The 20656-nt window shown below is 41.9% G+C and overlaps 1 protein-coding gene across 4 annotated transcripts; it reads right to left on the minus strand.

The window, feature by feature from the left end:
• Positions 1 to 5311: 5311 nt before the first annotated feature.
• ATPSCKMT (ATP synthase c subunit lysine N-methyltransferase) lies at positions 5312 to 20629 on the minus strand. Of its 4 annotated transcripts, none has more exons than XM_059724461.1 (5): positions 20543 to 20629; positions 13768 to 14057; positions 11542 to 11679; positions 10312 to 10362; positions 5312 to 5532 (listed from the first exon to the last, which is right to left on the minus strand). In XM_059724461.1, the coding sequence occupies exons 2-5, from the start codon at positions 14002 to 14004 to the stop codon at positions 5332 to 5334; spliced, it is 627 nt and encodes a 208-aa protein (XP_059580444.1). In that variant the 5' UTR covers positions 14005 to 14057; positions 20543 to 20629; the 3' UTR covers positions 5312 to 5331. The 4 variants fall into 4 exon arrangements, with proteins under 4 accessions (XP_059580444.1, XP_019346658.1, XP_019346657.1 ...); XM_019491113.2 differs by lacking the exon at positions 20543 to 20629 and adding an exon at positions 20394 to 20483; XM_019491112.2 differs by lacking the exon at positions 20543 to 20629 and adding an exon at positions 17894 to 19176.
• Between the last annotated feature and the right edge of the window lie 27 nt (positions 20630 to 20656).

Below are 20656 nucleotides of genomic sequence, written 5' to 3' on the forward strand. Positions count from 1 at the left end.
TTGTAGAGAAAAGTATTGCAAAGGACATACTTGTTTTCATTATTTTCTTTATCTGATGTACACATTTTCTTGTACTGTTAGCATTTTTCTAGTCTTTCTTTGATTCTATTCTTTTTTTTGCAATGAGCGTATGTGTCTAAACACCTGCCTGCTATTGTGTATTAATAACAGGCTTTGTCTATTTTTCCCCTTTTGTTTTCCTCATTTTCCTCACTCTTGTTCTGTATGGTTTGCTCCTTTTATGTGTGTGGGAATGTGTTTTTCATCACCTCCTACTGAGACTGATACACTGAAACAGTGGGACTGCTTGCAATGCTCTACAGTCTAACAAGCTACATGGCAATGGGAGTGTTACTTTTAGCAAGGGAACCTATGGTAAACAGCTTGAAGAGGAGAGGCCAAGGAAAACAAAGTGCCAGCTCCCCATATTTGCAAGTTGGGCAGGAACCTGACCATCTCACCCTTTGTGAAAACATATTCTCAGTGCAGAAGGAGAAGGAAGATCCCACCTAACTCAATCCTGAAGCCTTAGATCAGTAAGCAAAGCCTAAGTGATGGCAGGTATCAAGCAAACTGTTGCTTCACCTAAAAACTGGTATCATTTGAAGAGGATTTTCCTCCAAGTTTGTTCCACAAAATGGATAGGATTCTATAATGCTGCCATAACTCATTTTGAAAGGAAAATTTTACAGAAAACCTTTGGCGCACAGTATGATCCCATAACACAAGAATGGCATGTAAGAATCAATAATACGTTATATCAATTGTATAAAGACCCAACCCTGACAAAGGAAATTAGAGCACAATGACCACAGTGGCTGGGCAATATCGAAAGAATGGAAGTGATCCAGACACCAAAGGAAGTACCAGAGGGGAGAATGCTGCCTGAAAGACTAAGATGAAGATGTCTGGATGATGTAGTGTCGGACCTACAGAAATTAAATATGGATGACTGGGGGATGAAAGCACACAACAGAAGGGAATGGAAGAAGATATGGGAGGCAGCCAAGGGCCGCTAGAACTGATAGTGATAAATTATACGCACATTACACGTAATGCTGCAAGTTGGAAAAATCTGCTCAAAGTATAAGAAAGGGGGCATTGGGTATTAATATTCCTAGAGAGAGTGCGTGTCCCTAGATTCAAGACTAAATTGTATAAAAAAGGATGGTCAACCCAGAGACCCCAGCTGGAGGAAGAGTTGGCATTCACCTGATCAGCAGGGATCCTAGTTTTCCATTTGTTATGGAAATCTGTGGAGAAACATGTAATCCACATTTTTCCAAGAACTACCAAAACTGATTGAGAGTAGGTTCAGGCTTGATATCAGGAGGCATTACTTTATGGTTAGGGCTGACAGGATCCCAACGGAGGCTGGATAGATATCTGGCTGGGGTATTATTATCCCAGCACTCCTTCCTGCCCAGGGCAGGGGGTCAGACTTGATGATCTGTTCAGGTCCCTTCCGACCCTAGAAACTATAAAAACTATGGCAGTGTCCTGCAATGAGCAGCGCTATTTCTGCTCTCTCTTTTTGCCACAGTTTTTGTCTCTCAACCAAGCAGTGGTGGGGGGAGTGAGCTGCTGATTGCCTGAGAGGCAAAAACTGCAGCAAAAATAAGAGAGAGCAGAAATGGTGTCATTTGCCATGGGACACCACTGCACTTTTGGTAGCTCGCAAGGAAAAAAGGATTTTTTTGTGTTTTTTAAGCAGAGATTTTCTGCTTTTTCCTGAAGAAAACTAGATCTCTGTTGATCAGGAGTGACACTGTACAAGAAGATAACGGAAGAATAATTATGCAAGACATGATATGTGAAGACAACAATCATTCAGTGATATGCCCCTGCAAATGAATGTAACGAAGAAGAAAAAGAAATTTTATGAGACCCTACAGGCTCTCATTAGTAGAATCCTACAGCATAACATCCTTGTCATGCATAAGGATGCAGCAGTAGGGAAAAATATGGTATACACTCACTGACTTTTTTGGCACATATGGGATTGGTTCATGTAACAGCAACAGGAAACAGCTTATGGACCTTTGCCAACAAATTATCTTGTTGTGGTAAGAACTGATTTTCCTCCCCAAGAGGTTCACAAAGCAACTTGAGGCTCACTAATCAGTCTAGCAAAGAATGAAATTTAAACAGATCAGTTTTGAATTTGTAGAAAGTTTCATTCATCTCTTCAACACATTCACGCAGGGATAGAGAGAGAGAAAGGCAGACGTGCAGCAGCAGGCATCATCTGTGCGCTGCCAGCAGGCAAGTGATGCTTAAAATGTTTTTTAAAATTACCTGCAAAAAAGCAACCAAGAAAATCAGTTCCTCCAGATTTACAGACCTCCCCCACCCTCAACAAGAAGGGCATTTCAACTTTTTCACATACACTTTCCATCTGGAAAGATTTGATGATGCAGAAAAGGCTTTGAGGAGCATGAAAACACACACGTTGAGAGAGCTGAGAACAACATATTGGGATTTTCCAAAGGGTAGGAAAGGAAAATATGTTACAAAGAACATGTGGGATGCTACAGTCAGAAGACAACTGATAAAGCTGAACTTTCTCATTGCTAATGGGCAAGAAGAAATTATGGGAAGACTGCTAGCTGAGCTTGCATATCAATAAACGCTCATTCATCTCACCTTGCTGAACATTCTACGTGTGATTTTTGGGATGGGCATAAAATTCCCCAGATCTCAACTGTGCCATTAGTTTAAAGTCTATGAAGAGCCTTAGTGTATTGCAGCCCCTGGAGAACATAATCTTTTGATGCAAGCAACCCATAAATGACAGTTCTTACTGATGGGACAGGAAGCACAGCTTCTTCTGAGAGTTGTGCTCATTTAACCCATGACTCCAGGAAGGCCTGATGCTTCACTAGTCCCCTCACAGTCTAGGGCTGTGCAAAGTAAGGCACCTCTGGATTCTATGAATGCTCCAAAACCTTTTGACTCCTTATGTTGAAATGCAAGTCAGAGCAGGTCTGTCCAACTCATACCCATGCCGCTTTACTCTGCTCAAAGTAGGTAGCCAAAGGCTGCTTCTACAAGATGCCATTTCAAATGGAGGTATTAATTCATGGCTGTAACTACTTAAGCCACTAAGACAGAGACTTGGCTTCCTGTGCCCAGTATTCACCTAGTAACTCACCCCTTTACAAAATCTGTATAAAGTGCAGCAGGCCTTCAACCAGTAGCCTGAGGGGAGGAGGGAGGCTGTAGCAGTGGCTGGTAGTGCTGCCACAATTGGCACAGCAGAGCTGGCACTGCCCCTGCCCATGCCTGCAACATCTTTGGAGGGTCACGGTTAGCCGCATCCAGGCAAACACCAAGCACCCTCTACCTGAGGCCACATCCTACTATCATCCTGCACCTGCTTAACTAGTTGATGAGAAGTTTTTTTTCTAGTGGTTGGTGTCCTATGTATACTTTCACAGGTCACAGGAGCAGTGGCTAGGATGGGTCACCATGAGTCAAGAGGAGAATGGTAACAGCAGTGAGCTAATCCTTGTCTCATTGTGGAGACTACGATTGAGTTGTAAGAAACCTGGCACTATGCACTTTACTGGACCACCTGACAACAGGGATGCATGAATCTTCCACAAAGGACCATGATGTCCTGCAGCATAGCCAAGAAAGGAAACAAGTATTTCCCTGCAACTGGAGTTCTTTGAGATGGACTGTCCGAACACATAAACTCAGTGAGGGTGCACATACCTCAACCAAACTTGGAGACTGACTTTACCTTCATGTTCTCCATGTGGTGTACCCTTGCTTACCCTTTCATAGCCTATTTCAAGGACAAAAGGGAACAGACCAAAACTGAAAAAAGAACTAGCAACAGCTGATTCCATGGATCTGCATGTTGTGCTAATAGAGGTAGAGGGAGAGGTTTTTAGCTCTGGATGAATCACCAAATCATTAGAGACCATGCAGAAGGTCAGAACTATCTTAGTGGGTAATAGAGCTGGTGAATGGAATGAAGCCAGCAAAGTGAGAGCAAATTCTCCACATCTGGAAGGAGCAAGTACTTGGTGACTTTCTACAGGCAACACCTTTCAGTCTATGATAGACCGTGATGACAAATTCTGCCTAATTTGTCAAGAGTTACCTTGGTGAAAGGAAAGTCATGGTGATCTGCAAAAACCTGTACCAGATGTCTTTCCCGAAAGCTTAGTTCTACCTAGAAGCAGCAACTTAAATAAAAATAAGTTAATACTAATTCATAAGGCCATTGAGACGTGGACATTCTCTACTAAGCATCTAAAATGTAACTCAGGACCTTTTTCACCATTTTTTCCTTCTGTCTCTTTATGTCAAAGTGTGTCACATCTGAATTTGTAATACCAAGTACACAAGGCCAAGATAATGGGCTTGGTTCTCCACTACACTGTAGTAAGCAGTCACTTGCACCTCTAAAAAGTGTGTGTAAAGCAGATATAACTCATTCCCAGATCAGAATTTTACATTCACTTTGTATAACCATAAGTAACAGTTCACGGTGCAAGGCAGTGGAGAATCAAGTTCCATCTCATTACCTGTTCTGAGAAACAATTTGCCCAAAACCTCTGGTGCACACTTGATAAATAGAGCATTTTGTTAATACACTGATCCTTAACAGCAATAAATCTTGCCTGTATAAACTTTTCACGTTAAAAACTAGTGAGAAATGTTCTCATGCATCTCCTTGTTAAGCAATGCGCGTGTCTACACAAGACATTTACTATGGAGTTGCTTATTTAGTTCTGCAGCAAAACGTCAGGGTCTACACGTGCGGTGCTATTAGGATGGAGTATAATAATTAACCCTGCCATAGGATAGTAGTGCCAGACACAAGTATTATCCTACAGTGGAGTTAACTGTACCGCAACGCACGTTCAGACGCTGACGAGGTTGGCTGGGGCATGAGTGTGCTTCCATGTGGGGGCTGCATGCTGGCTAGCCCCATGAGCTTGGCGGTACACCCCCTGCAAAAAGTGCTGCCCATGCTGCCTGCAGGCAATTGCCGCTCGCCACCCTGCCCCCAGCTGCTGGTGGCATCTGTAGGCAGTCCCCAGTTGCTGCTGGTCTGTGGGTGGTTGCCGATCACTGGTCGGCGCTTACCCCCTCCCCCTACTACGGACACCACTGTGGCCACCTGCAGGAGCTTGCTGTTTGCCGCCACCTGTGGGAGCTTGTCTTGCCCCCCCCAGCCTCCAGGGGCACACAGTGTTCATGCTAATACTTACTGTTATTATCCCGCCACTTTAGCAGCCATTGAAGACAGAGATGAGTATTTTGGTGTAAGAATCAAAGTTAGAATCCACAACACTTTTTAACCTGACTTTATTATGAGGAATGCATAATTGGCAGAGTCTCTGAGTATCTCTTTTCACTTCCTTTAAAATTTTTTGAATCATAGGCCCACACAGTGTCTATTCCCTCACCAGTAGTATAATCTGGCATCCAATGCGGAAAAGGAAAGCGGCAGGCAATGACTCTGGCATCGTGCTCGAGTTCATCTTCAAGCTTTTTCTCCAACTGTGGCATCTGCAGAACAACAACAAAAGCCACTGAGAGGGTAAGACAGAAGCATTCTCTCTTGAAATATTTTAAATGCCTGAGACAAATCCAAGGCTTGAAGATCTCTGTTTTAGTCCTTGGAAGCTTTTATGATGCAGAATCATATTCTTCCTAGCTAGAAATGGCTTTTCATTTACTCTGATGCTTAACATTTACATATATTTTTATAATTTATGATCATTTTAAGTAAGAGCTAGATCATCCCCTAGGCAAGAAATCTGAATTTGAGGGGGAAAAAAAACTGCACAATTGGATTCCTCTTCCAGACTACAGCCCTGGGAAGGGCAAGTCCTTCTGTTATGTCCCAGGTTCCATGTCAAGGGAAGGTTAAGGTCTTTAGTGTCCCCATGATGGCTCTTGAAACAGTCGATGCTTCTCTGATACCTCTGACCCCAAGTTAATATAAATTGGGTTGTGGTTACTATGTGAGTAAATACTGACTTACAGCTGAGTAAGCAATGGTGTAGAAAAATCAAACACCTTGTCCCCTAACTGTCACTATGTGCAATACCACAGGACCAGTATGTACCACTCCTTTTACAAGTACAGCTCCAGGGCTAGGACTCCTCCCAGTCCTACCCCCATCCATTTGTAGAAGACTAGGCGGATAATCAAACCCATAGAAAAAAAGACTGCCTTACCAGCACAAAACAATGGTTCAGCTACCTGGTCATTTTGTGTCCTAGAGCATAGAGGCTAACTTTTATTACAATTCAGGAAACGAATGATGTTATGCTGACATATAATAATGTACAACTGTTTAAGCATTTTTTAATGTATGAAAAGATATTTCTCTCAAAACATATTTGTAGATGTGAGATTAACAGCCTAATTGTGTTCAATAAAAATATTTTCTTTCACGCACCGTAAATTACTTGCTTTTTATTTTCTAAAAATTACTGTAGTATCAAAGGAAAGTTAAGTAATTTATACATATATAACGCATCTTAGAAAGCTACTGACTGAATTAAAGATTGGGTTAAAAGAAACCAAAAGTTTCTTACAAACACAATAGACAAGGTTTTATACAGAACTCTTCATGTCATCAGTGGCAGGCAGGCATTCTTTCCCCAGCTCCAAAAAACCCAAACAACAGAAACACTATCAAAAGTTGCAGATAGTTTCTACTGTCAAAACCTTGAAGGCACATTCTGTAGCTGCAGAATAACTTTAATGTATCATTCTTTTAAGAGATAAATTGAAGTTTCAAAAGGATCATTCTCTCTGAGGCACTGATATTCACAGACTTACCACAGATTACTTAAAAATATTTAAGCATTCTGTGTTTCAATTTTGTTCAAACAAAGAAGGCCTGTAAATATCTGTGCTACTATTCTTTTATTTTCTGATCATTTCGCTTATTTAACATTGACTTCGATATCTCAGGCTGAGCTAACATAAACCTCAAAATGAAAAGAGCCAATTCTGCTACACACATTACCTAACTATAGTACACATAAATAAATAAACAAGTCTTAGCATACAAGAATGCAAAACACTGGCACGATCCATCAATTTCAGGCATAATTACACTGAAGTATTTTGAAAATCAGTCAGTGTATTACATCGTAACTATAACTTCAATCCTTTAACTGGAATTGGCCTATACTAGTAAAACGAAATGTCTCAACAATATTAACTGTTTAGATCTTTTTTCAAAGGTGGATGCTTTTGTGTGCCTGCCTGCATATGTGCATGTTTTCGGGGCTTTTTTTTTTTTTTTTTTTAACAAACACTGAATACATACTATACTATATTAATATCTCCAAAATGTCTATTTAGTTAATATTTTTTAAACCCTCCTTTACTATAAATGTAATCTTTTTTCACTTTGACCAAATCCCACATAGCACTGTCAAACCTGCACTTTTACAGAAAGCTTGCACGAATGGATGGATGGATCATTCAGTGTATCCCAGGGATCATTAAATCCAGGCAGTGCAAGTTAGTTATAATGTCAAACGGAAAAATTAAGGCAGCTGACAGTCATTCAATTAAAGGCAGGATGGGATCTGATGTGTGATCCCAACAATTGCACCTCCTGCCATATCACATGTACAGGGCAAGACATGCAATTTTGGGATCAGAGATCAAATCCCAAGAGCATCCTCCCTGGCAGTACAGTGGGAGACCAGGATCATGATCCCAAGCTCCCTTTGCACTGGCAAAGGTGCCTGGCAATCAACAGATTGTCAGCTGTCTCTGGGGAGCCACCAAGCTAGTTGTGTAACAATATCGTGGCTGGTTTCACTTTTTGTTGTGTCATTAATTATATGAACGTCTGGCCAATTACACTTTAAGATATGATTAACTGGGTTCATGAACGACATGTACCCTTGGAGGCTGGCGGGGCACGGCAACTGCCCGCAGGCAGCGGCGAGTGGCGACTGCCTGCAGGCACTGCCAGCAGCATCGGCAGTGCTAGTCTCAGGGGGTGCACGTGCACCTCCCACGCGTCGCCAATAACTGGGTTAATCGCATCTTAAGTGTAACATCTGCCAAGGGCCTAAGTAACATGTTTATGGCTTCTGTCTAGCCCAACACTACTTACAAGATATATTCACCTATACAAAAGAGAAAATGAGTTACAGGTTCAAAAGCTAGGTCCAATCATATGAAATGATGAGACTCCCAACTCCACTCTGACATTAGAGCAGGTTGTGAGAAGTCTTAAGTTCTTCATATGTTTGAGCACATTGCATACATGGCAAGAATTAAAAACACACAAAAACTAAGAGCCCAATCTTAAGTGTGATCTTATTCTACTCTGCTCAAATCCCCAATAAACAGGTAATGCAAAAGGTATATGGGCCTTATGGCTAAGATGATAGCATGTTACAAAAGCAGCAGCTTTAATGTTTCTTCAAGGACTTAGCAAAGTGGAATAAAACCACACTTACGTGCCTAATAGGTGGAATATGATCAGGCCCTAATTACTTTGACTGGAAGTATTTTACACAAGGTTTGCGGAAGTAAAATATTTTTTCTTTTTTTTTCTTTTTGTAAAGGCTGCAGCACTTTTCTCTACTATTGAAACTGATCAAAAACCCCAATGGCTAATTTACACCGTATTAGGCCCCTACTAATTAAAAACTACATAACAAATGTTTCCATTTAGTTGGGTGACATTTGCTGTTCTGTGCAACTGTTTACTTGTAATTTACCACGTTGTCTGTTTTCATCTGCACGTTCGCCCTCAGGGATTCTGCAATGCGGCTGCAGAATTTCTAACTGCAGATTCATAGCTGTACCAGCAAGTGAACCAGACAGTGATCATGATATCACTCAGTACAGCAAGGGTGCCCTAATTTTCTCACACATTAACTGCAAAGACAACCACTACACTATGGTCTTGTCAAAATCATGCAACCAAACAGTTGGTATTGTAAGTCAAGGATACATTTGGAACAAAGGCTTCTAGTGCCCTCTCCTGGAACAAAAATTACTACTACAGTAAACCAACCAATATAGGTCTGTATCTCAGCCTCCTGGGAACAAATGCAATAAAACTTCTGGAACACATTCAAATATCGAAGAGACATTTCCTTTCAATATGCTAACAAAAGTAAAAATAAAATTTAATTATAAGCTACATAATTATCAAAATGAGAGCATTGTGGCCAGTGCTTTAGTCAAATAAACCTTTAGTACTACATCCTTCAAGAACAAAAGAGGACAAACAGAAGGAAGACATTGTTATATTTCTTACTGCAACTCCCTGTTAATGTTGCAACAATATTTTATCACAGATTATTCCCATTACACACTACATGTCTATGCCATATCAGTAGGATACAAAGCTCTTCACACCGCTCAAAAAAAAAAAAAAAAGCATTTATGGGGAAATGAAATGAGGGATATTTGAAATGTGTTTAAAACACATAAAAGACAAGTTCTCTAATACCGTGTTTATTTTAAAATCAGAGGGATTTTAGTATAAAAATCTAACAACACTTGGAAAAAAAGAGTAAAAAATGAACGTGAAGTTTGACGACATCCATGTAGTATACCACAAAACTGATTGCTTTCTTGCAATACCATTTTCACAATATTAAACAGCAATATAATTTCAGAAAGAGGCTGATGTTTCTGAGTGATAGACAACTTCCTCTAAAAATAAAAAAAATAATTTCCCTGTATAATCTACAAACTAGCAATCATACTAAAAGCACCCCATCCTGCTAATCTTTACAAATGCATCTGAGGGCTGTTTCAATGCTACTAAATGAGGTGTTTTCAAATTCTGAAGAATGCATGAACAGAATATTGAACTTTGATTTTCAGCCAACCAGTCCACAGAACTGAGCTAAAATTAGTCACTGCTCATTCTACTTGAAAATTATCTTACTGAAAAATCTGAAGAACAATCAATTTCAACTGAACATTTCATTAACTTTTCCAAGTAATTAAAGATGCATGTAGAAGGTCACAGCATTAATGTTCTAAACTGTATTGAAATGTGGATTGTGAGAGGCGCCGAACTGGAGTTTCAGAAGCACATTTAGATACTTGAGATTTATATTTTGTTCACAAGCTTCAAGTTGTAGCAGCAGGATGCATAATATCTTAATAATTATTAAATACTAATAATCCACAATCCATTATGCTGTTAAAATAAGTAACTGAATGTCAAATGTACTACACTAAGTGGGCTCATTTTCTAAATCAATGTAGCAATTTCAACTGGTTTAGCGTAAAACTACTATAGACAGTTAAAGATCATTTAAAAAAAAGGGAGAGACTTACCAACTGAGGTACCCCAAATATAACAACATTTGTATACTGGGAAAATCTAACCTATAAAAAAATTACAAATATGTTTATTATGCAGAGAATGTATAGTCTAAGACGATACAAAATTATTAGCCCACCTATTCATCCCCTTGCCCCAGGGACTAGCACAAAAAACCATGTAGAAACTGTTACACCAGCTTTAGGCCACTTAAAGATTTCCCTCCACATTTCCCTTTGCAGACTGTGCCCCAGACTAGCTCTACATGCCACTTCTAGCACACAACTCAGACCAGCCCCATGCGTCATGTGCCACATGCAAGGGTGGTGTGTGCTACATGCAGTGCCCAGGTCTGGAGTTGGCATGCGTGCTGCAAACAGGGCAGTCCAGGGCATGCATGCTGCATACATGTCTGAACTAGATTAGTCCTGCATGATGGATCTGACACGTTGGATTTGCACGGGCCTGATTTAACCTATCCAGCCATGTTTAATTTCAAGGTTACTGTTTTCAAATTTGCTCCTCACTTCTGTCTGCTCAGGAGGAGAAGCATCTGACAGTAATGAAAGGTGGAAGGGACTGCCAGGGGAAAAAGTTGGGAGGATACAGATAGTTAAAGGGCTACTTGACTACACAGATTTATTTTCCCTGCTCTAACAGTGGGAGGGGGAAAAATTCAAGGCAAACCTCCGATCATTCGATTCTACACCTGGAAAATTATAATGAATTTATAAAATGTCCATATATAGAATATAATTATTGGGAGGTCGTCTAATAACCAGGGTCGTCTTCTGTTTGACTAACTGCAGTAATTAAATGATCATATACTGTTTTCAAATAATACAATGTAGCTATATGTATGCACACATACATGCATCCACAAGCACAACTATACATACATCCACACACACAACTCAATATTCTACAGTATTTAGAAGTTGTAAAAAAACCAATGATTTACAGCTGATTGAAAAACAATGTGACTATCAAAGTCTGCCACATAATGCATGCATGCATAATTTTGCAACCTTATCTTTCATATTTCCCAACTTTTGGGTGCTTAAATTAACCACATTAAAAAACCCAGGCTAAAATAATGTTAAGAGACTATCACAAACAGCTGTATATTTTTATTTAAAATGTAAAAAATTAAATTTAAAATTTAAAAATTCTTTTTTTTAATTCACCAGTCAATTTATTTTGTACTTTGGTTTCTATAGGTTATTTTTTAAACCAATACATACCTTCCATAAATCTGAAATGTAAAATTTGGCATCATGATGCACACCTTCCCTCCAAGCACAGTATCTGGAGTACCAGACTAGCCAGGGATTTAATTCATAACCAACAGCTCTGAATCCTTCTTTTGCAGCTGCTATCACCTACAAAGAAACAAAAAAGAATCTTTATTAAGGACCAGAGCAAGCTATAGCACGCCACTGTTTAAACCAAAATTGTGCTTACTTCCAGTAAGCACATAAGAGAAAAATGTAATTTTATTCAGAGCAGAAATCAAGGAGTCCTTTATTTTTGTCTATTTTCAGGATTGGAGCTTTCATTTAGAAGTTCTTACATGCAAGCTTTATTTTACTGCCTTGAGTATTTCCACTGAAATAAATTAAAACATTCCTTTTTATAAATAAAGCACACAAGTACATTTGCAAGATTGGTGTGCAAATCCAGAACACTGCCATGACTTTTGCACGTATTTAAGAATGCAACTAGCATTGATGCCTTGCCTATAAACTGGTGTGGACAAAAAGCAGTGAAGCAGAGTATATGTGCCTGTGCTCATCTACAAACATAGGGGGACCTGGAACCTCAAAGGTAATTCAGGTGTCTAACTCCCATTGATTTCAATCATTGAGAGTTAGGCACCTAAATGACTTTTGAGAATCTGGGACAATGCACTTAACAGAGAAAGTGACAAAGTAAATAGTTTTTACTACAGTCCTTTTCTGTTACAGATAATTACACAGTATCTTTGTCGTGAATAGCATACCACTGTTTCAATTTTAATAATGGACGTACGATTTAAAAATTATAATTGTCAGCTTGCTTTTGTTAAGCAAAGTAGTCTAGATTCTAAATTTTAAAATATGTAAAACTGCTCACCTGCTTCATAAATCAGTTACTGGTTGCAGGTTATATTCTGCTCATTGTAATAATAAGTAATCTCAATAAATCCTGATTAAAATGAGAAAGGAAAGTATGTTTTGGTATTTCGTATAAATAATTTCTAACTCCTGCAGCTTTACATGAAAAAAACATACTGTAGGTCCCATACGTAAATAAAGCCATGCACTCATGCTCTGATTATTCAAAGAGATCAGACATAAAACAATATAAGATTAATAAGGAGATTATATGGTAACATCACATGCAACTTGCAAGAAGTATGAAATACAGGTTTGACAAGTATTTTAGTGTCTGCCTCATGCAAATCTTGATTAAGAATTCTATATGACAAAATTACAGAAATATAGAGTAGGAAAAGGAGCAGATATTTTTGTTTCTGAATAAAACTGGTCAAATAGCATTCAAGTAACATAATCTAATAATTTTGTCACATTTCCACGATAGCATTTGAAGAATCTTATTCTCACAATCTGCCCAATGGTACTCCTGGGTGAATGAATAACAGTCTGAAGTTTGTGACCTGCATACTTAAGAACAGCTTCATCCATTTTGGGCTGGATCCGCGAAGGGAATAAAATATGGTAACACACAACATCATCATGCCTCCCTTTGAAGTGCCTGGCACCTGGAACGTGATTCACAACCCTGAGTTAGGTACTCAGATTCCCCATACAGCATGTGGTGAGACTTAGGTGCCTAAGAATAGGATTCACAACAGGCAGCATGCTGATTTGGGGGCACAAAACAAGCCAATGGGTTTGTGGGTTTGAACCACTTCAGATCAAGGAAAACACTAAATCCAGGTTTCCCATTTCCTGGAAGAGCACCCTAACCTCACGGCTGTCATTAAAGGCAAGCGCTACTACCACTTTCATCCAGGATGATCATAGCTTCTGCATTTTGCCCTGAATGCAATGCTACATATGTTCACCATGTTCCCAGTAGACCTACTGGATCAGACCCCACAGGCAACTTATAAACTGTCTAATTTGTAAATCCCAGTTCAACATAGGCAGGAAATAGGCACAAAACGGTCAGCCCTGCCAAAATGAATATAGATCTGGGCACATGCAATGGCATAACTTTAGGCAATTTAGGAACTCTGAAGAAAACTTTGGCACCTATGGACTCCGGGGAGCCTAAGCAGTTAGGCAGGGGTTATGTGAATCGTATTTTGGCACTTAAATTTTACACAAGGCTCAGTGGAGGTAAGCCTTTATCGAAAATTTCTAGGGTTGAGGGGGACAGGGCTGCAACATAATATCATGCACAAAACTTAGGGGATTCAACAAAATATCATGCACAAAACTTAGGGGATTCAGAGCACTCACAATTCGTCCATCTCCACTACCAATGTCAACCAGAGATCCATTTCTGCATTGTAACATTTTCAGAACATTTTCAATCTGAGTTGAAGTTGCAGGAACAAAAGGCAGGCAAATTTTTCTCAGAGCTGGAGTTATGAAGGGAGTGGCAACAGCATAGAGTGCTACCAGTGTCCCACCAACAACACCAGTAACCAGCAAGCCCCACTTCTTTTTTCTTGAATTGTCATTATCAAAATTCATATTCTAAGATGTCTTGTGGATGGCTATCTTGCTTCAACATTTACAAAGAGAAACTGAAAAAAAGGAAAAGCATATGTAACGACTTATTTGAAACCACAAATATGCCCCTATTTCAATAGGCAAGTGCTTGCTGATGATACCAAGATATTTGAAAAAACATGAGTTCATATAAAGCTTCCATTTCCTCTGAACCAGAGATAAATTCCCAAATCATATTAACAAAAGATGAAACTGTCTTGAAGAAAATTATACGGTCCTAATTTAATTTTAACATCTATTCTTCCCACTATATTCTATAATTGTCTTTTCTGCTTCACCTACAACATTCAAATATTAAGCAGTAAGGAATCTATTTTCATCTGTGTTTCAGGGAATTTACATGTTTAACTCCTATTAACACAAATAGAAGTTAAGTACATAAATCCCACATAGCAAGAAATGAAACATCTGCCCTAAAAGGAAAAAAGAAAGAGACTGTTCTTGTTCCTAATGATTACAAACTTTCTACTGAAACTAATATCAGTAGCCCTTCTCTCATCAAAATACAATTATTTTCTGTTATAAAAGAGGAACTTTTTTTTTTTCTCCTTTTAGGGCAGACGAGTTCTATTAAGCAATTAAAGTGCAGTGCACAGCTGGATGATAACATTGTGGTTTAAATAGTCATAGTAGTTAAGATTAAAACAGTACACGAGGATTCTCTTTATCTCATTTGGTTTATAGTTCCTGGGAGTGCTATGTTATATGTCACTGCAGCGCAATGCAATACCATGTAGATACCCCAAACTACCTGCGTTTGTTCTCAAGTCCCAGAGCCAGCAGTGCAGTCACATAGATTTCATAGACATTAGGGCTGGAAGGGACCTTGGAAGATCGAGTCCAGCCCCCTGCCGCAGGGGCAGAGAGTTAGCTGGGGTCATAGGATCCCAGCAAGATAAGCATCCACATTTCTCTTGAAGGCGTTCAAAGTAGGTGCTTGAACCACCTCGGATGGCAGGCTATTCTAGACCTGGGGGACTTGGACAGTAAAGAAATTCTTTCTTATGTCCAGTCCGAAATGGTCTTGCAGGAGTTTATAACCTTTCAACCTTGTCATCCCTTGGGGCGCTCTGGTGAACAAATGTTCCCCCAGATCCTGGCGAACACCCCTTATAAACTTATAGGCGGTCATCAGATCGCCCCTGAGCCTGCACTTTTCCAGGCTGAAGAGCCCCATAGCTCTCGGCCTTTCAGTGTAAGGTCTGTTTTCCTGACCTCTAATCATGAAGATCAGAGTCACATTGCTGTGGCTGCATAGGGCCAGCTAACAAGTTAAGGAGAAATGTTTATTAGCTGGGATGCAGTGCTGTACAAATGTGGCTACAGGATTTCCAGCACTGAGGTCATGGGCGACTGTTGCCGCCTTAGTTGGGGGGGCACATGCCCCACAGTGACAAGTCAGTAACTGGAGGGGGAGGTCCCACCGACTGCACCAGCCGGGGGGGGAGGGGGTGTCCCGTCCGCTGCTTGCCGGGGGGCACTGGTACTTCTATTGCTTGAGCAGGGAATGTGGCCTGTCAGGGGATGTACCAGTGATCTCAGGGGGTGCACATGCACCCCCAACGCGTCGCCACTGACTGAGGTTAATTGAGGGTTAGCCTTGCATGCTACAGATAGACCAGTAAGAATCCAAACATCGAGCATTTTTACACAAAAAGAAGCGCCCAGTGCTATGCCGCTTGCAGTTGTATAAGTGGTAAAATGCACATCAGCACTGAGAAAATGGCGGTGGCGCACTTTTGAACTAAAACACATTAGAGGTGCTTTAGTTCCAAAGAGCACCGCTACCATTTTCTGTGGGCTGACACGCATTTCACCACTTACACAACTGCACACAGCGCACTGCAGTTCACCTCAGCTCGTATGCAAAGCACACTCGATTAATCAAGTTTGCTCGGAAGTGGCAGATCTCCAGCAGGTCGAGGGACAGAAAAGTATGTGTATAAATCCCCATCTCAAACTGTTTGAGCTTGAGGCACTGCTCTTTCAATATAGTTCTAAACACTGTCCAGCAAAGGGCAATGAAAATGGTGAGGCATATGCTGAGGGAACTGGGCTTATTTAGTCTGGAGAAGAGAAGACTGAGAGGAGATTTGATAGCAGCCTTCAGTACCTGAAGGGGGGTTCCAAAGAGGATGGAGCTAGACTGTTCTCAGTGGTGGCAGATGACAGAACAAGGAGCAACGGTCTCAAGTTGCAGCAAGGGAGGTGTAGGTTAGGTATTAGGGGAAACTCTCTCACAAGAAAGGTAGCAAAGCACTGGACCAGGTTACCCAGAGACGTTGTGGAATCTCCATCCTTGGAGGTTTTTAAGACCCAGGTAGACAAAGCTTTGGCTAGGATGATCTAGTTGGGGATGGTCCTGCTTTGAACAGGGCTTGAACCAGATGACATGAGGTCCCTTCCAAACACAATATTACCTTGCCAGAAATCTGATTTTCTTTAAAACAAGGTGCATGTACTGTATTAGTCTTATAACCCTAAAGTCATCTAGGCCATGGATAGATGTACATCTGAAGTACTCTCGTGCCATACAGATGTGCAGCACCTTACTAAAGCCCTCCTGCCAGATTGCTTCAAAATCAGAGTGTGGTGATCCCCAGCTATAATGCTGCTCAGTTCTCTGGGGAGTGTGGAGCAGACAACCCATGAGCACTCTCCTGTGTCTCAAGAACTGCAGAAGCTGAGGAATATTTCTTGCCAGCCCTCCTGGAGTGAGCAGTACCCCCACACTATGAGCTGATGAACATGGCTGCATCTTAGCTCCTGCCTTTTTATACTTCCAGTCTTTCTGTCAGGTGACAATCTGATTAGTCCTCATTGCAGGGCAAATGTGGTGGTGGTGGGAGGGGGGAGAGTTGACAAGCCTGTTGGGTAACTTTATTGCTAAGATAAGGTTTTCCCTGGTGGAGGCCGGGAAGAACGACAGCTCTGCTCAATGAAACCCAGCTTCTTACCCAGCATTTGCACGTGAATACCAGACCACCTCCATTTAAGGCCTACTTACTACTCAGTCTGTGCTACCAACCTCTAGAGTGTCAGGCCAACACTGAAAACAGTAAAGAATAGAAGAGAAAAAGTTAGTAACAACAAGCCCACAAATCCAAAGTGGAGCCAGCAGCTTGGCAAAGATATATATACAGCCTAGCCAACTTTACATAGTGTTGTCATCCAAACCATTAGCATTGCCACACTCAGTACCCCTGCAGCAGCAAGGTCCCTTATTTCTGCTGGCAGAGCAGCACCACTTCTGTAAATTACAAAAGGTTTTTGCCCAAAAGCATACATAGATGTGCCCGCACTTTCTGCCAACTGCTGAGGCACCTTTACCAGCTGATGCCTCCCAGAGTGCCCCTGCCAGAAACTGCGCAAGCAGAGACATGCTCTAGTGGCTTCCCTGTGGTGGCTGCTGGGTGCCTACAGGCAGCCTGTATCAAAGACAAACCCAAAGAGTTTGTAACCTTGTAACCACTGAAAGCTATGGCAAGAGTCCTCAAATCAATGGGAGCTAAACGTTTTGGCAGAAATGGCACAAATTAGCCCAGCACACACCCCCAGTGCCACTCCGATCCCTTTCCCTTACCCAATGTGCTGCTCAGCTTTCTGCTCTTCCCTATGCTCCATGCTGCTCCCTGGCCTATCTGTCACTGTGCTGCCTGTTCCTTCCTCAATCTGCCACATGACACACACGGAAGTTGTCCGTGCCACTTACAGCCCCCAGGCTGCAGATTAGCCATCCCTGCCCCAAATCATCATTCATACTGAAATGGTGTTTTGTAATCATGTAAGAGAGACTTACAATAGCAAACACATGATTAAAAAAAAAATACTCTCTCCAATACATACTCACCTTTTTGGTCCACAGTTAAGTTTTACGGATGTGGCTATAAGCAGATGAGAAATGAGACACTGTTGGGTTGATCATGCAGATTTCATAACAACAATGCACCATGAACGATCCTCTATCAATTGCTATTAATTTGTACCTTTCTTTACCCAAAATGATATTTTAAATGCCACTACAATTTTACTGGACAGTATACAAATTTATATGATCAGTATGCTGTATGCATTTTATGGTAAAAGGTAGTTTAACAAATGTTAGGTTTGCAACAATAAAGTACATATGTTATTTCAAAAACCAAAAATATGCAGACATTTGATTTTTGATCTCTTGCACTTTGCTTTCACATATTAAAAGGGCCAGTTGGTACTATAAACACTAATTTACTGAAATTACCATACTTTCTCAAACACGACATACACCTTTTACCCAAAAAATCAGACCCCCCATTGGGGTACGTTTTAAGCAAAAAAGCTATGTTTCTGGCTGGAGATACAAGCACCCTACTGTGATTCTGCTCCACAGTGTAGCAACTTGAGTATTACTACAGGTTTCCCTCATTTTTTGTGGGTTCTGTACGTGCGAATTCGCTCTTACGCGATGACCCTTTTTATACCAACAATTCGTTATATGCAAGGTAAATTCACTCTTATGCGATCTGTGTGGTGGAAACCCGCAGTCAGCTGCTTTGTGCATAGCACTGTGGGAGTGACAAGCACCAAAATATAGGCTCCTGTGTGGCTGTTCTCCTTGCTCGTTATCTGCAACACGTGTTTCTGTAGTTCCCATCCCCATTATGATAGTGCTCAGTGCTTGTGTGTACTGTCTGCTGTTGGTGAGTACAAAAATTGTTTTGCGAAAGTGATAGAAATGGATCTGGGGGTCAGTACAGTCAAGGTCTTGGAACATATCCCTATTTGTTACATTGTAAAGTGGGTTCCCTTTATGCGAATTCGAGTTATGCACTGCTTTCCAGGAACGCATATACAGCATAAAGTGAGGGAAATCTATATTCAGGCTACTGAAGGAGTCAACTGACTTAATGGCTCATTGTTCTTCACTCCAGAGATGTTAACAATCCTCTCTCCTTTTTAATGGTGTTGATGTTCTCCTAATCAAACTAACCTTTCTTTGGGCAATTTTGCTGTGTGTTCATTTGTCTTGGTCTCTTATTTCACAGCTTCTTTAGCTGTTTTCAAAATTGGAAAGCTACCTATAAACTTGCTGGATGTTTGCTGGATTAATAAAGTCTGCTGGCACGTGCTAATTAACGTACTATAGCAGCCTCCGCGTCATATGTATTCAGTGTCCTGCACTTCAAAATGGTGGTGGGGGCACTTTAACTAAAACTCATCAAATGAGCTTTAAGTTAAAGTGCCCCCGCCACCATTTTGAAGCACGGGACACTGAATACAAGTGATGCTGTGGGTTCTTTAAATACAGCGGCTCTCAGAGCTGCTCTAATTAAAGTGCCCCCCTTCTCCACCCTGGAGCACATGGAAAGACACCCATGGCAACCAGTCTTCAGCAACAGCTTGGGCTTTAGCTAAACCAGAAAGGGAGGATGATATAGCTAAAGATTCAGCTCTCTCTTCTCAGAAACCCTAACTCTGGAAAAAGCTCCCCCCCCTCCCACTTTGCCTTTCAAAAAAACAAGGTGCTGTATTTGGGGATGTGTTGTATGCAAGAATATACAGGTATAACTGAGCATCTAGCAAGATAAAGAGATCATTTTGGAACGTGTGTGATAAAAGGCACAGTGGGCTGATTTCTTGCCTGCTTCTAGTTCGGACCAATTTGGCAGTGGGGCTCAGTGCCAGGAGACTTTGCTGTAACTAGTTTTGTAAGCAGGCCACCTACATGCTTGTCACCTGGGGACAGGCAGCAGTCTGTGCTTGGCAGCAGGGCCCAGAGATTGCTCCATGACTGATCCCCTGTGACTTTGTTCTATTGTGGGGGGGGGCTGAGCCTCGTCCCCAAGCTGCTAGTTATGGCAGCCACAAGCACGGGGCGGGAGTGTGCAGAGCTGCCCTGCCTCAGGAAAGCAAGGGGGGCTCTGAGAGCTGCGAGAAAGGGAAAAGACAGAAAGGGCAGATCAGGGCACTTGAAGCAACTCCTGGCAAAGCTCATAGCAGCCCCCCCACACAGCGGGCACCACAAGGACCAGGGCAGGGGGCGGGGCCAGAACGTCCGCGAGCCAATAAAGGGCAACTGCCCGCCCTGGAGAGGGTCCTTGAGGCGGGAAAACACTGAGCCGCTTAGCTGAAGTGCCGCGCTTGCGCATGCTTGAAGAAAGCGGCCCGGTAGGAGGGCCACGGAACTTGAGCGTCTGTACTGCGCATGCGCGGTCCACAACCGCGCGCGTGCCTTCTCTCGACGTGAGATAGTCGCTCCTACCTCGGGCACAGCCCGCTTCAGTGCTAACGCTGGCTCCAAATATGGGTTTCCCCGAGTTTACCCATGGCTCAAGTTGCTACCTACGAAACCCTCCCCTGCCACCACTCACCTCCCGCGCAGGTCTCGCGAGGCTGCAGGCCCCGCCACATCCGGGCACTGCGGCACGGGCGATACCATCCGGCGCGGGGGGGAAGGAAATGGTTTGGGTAGATTTTATTGGGAGTGCAGTACTCGCACCTCTGTCCCCTCCCTACTCACACAAGGCTCCGACCCCGTCTCCCTCCCCGTGGGCTGCAGAGCCCGCGCAGTGGCTGCGACGGGCGATTCCGTTAGTGGTATTTCCCCCGGGAAGGGCGGGGCCTGGGCAACAGC

Source organism: Alligator mississippiensis, chromosome 3, assembly GCF_030867095.1.
Source record: "Alligator mississippiensis isolate rAllMis1 chromosome 3, rAllMis1, whole genome shotgun sequence".
NCBI lineage: Eukaryota > Metazoa > Chordata > Crocodylia > Alligatoridae > Alligator > Alligator mississippiensis.

Bases quoted from the DNA above. Each gene is read 5' to 3' on its own strand.
- ATPSCKMT (XM_059724461.1), bottom strand. From the start codon at position 14,004: ATGAATTTTGATAATGACAATTCAAGAAAAAAGAAGTGGGGCTTGCTG. The intron at 11,680-13,767 runs GTGAGTGCTCTG...GTTTCTTTGTAG, and splicing joins GTAGTGGAGATGGACGAATT to GTGATAGCAGCTGCAAAAGA. The intron at 10,363-11,541 runs GTATGTATTGGT...ATTTTTTTATAG, and splicing joins ACATTTCAGATTTATGGAAG to GTTAGATTTTCCCAGTATAC.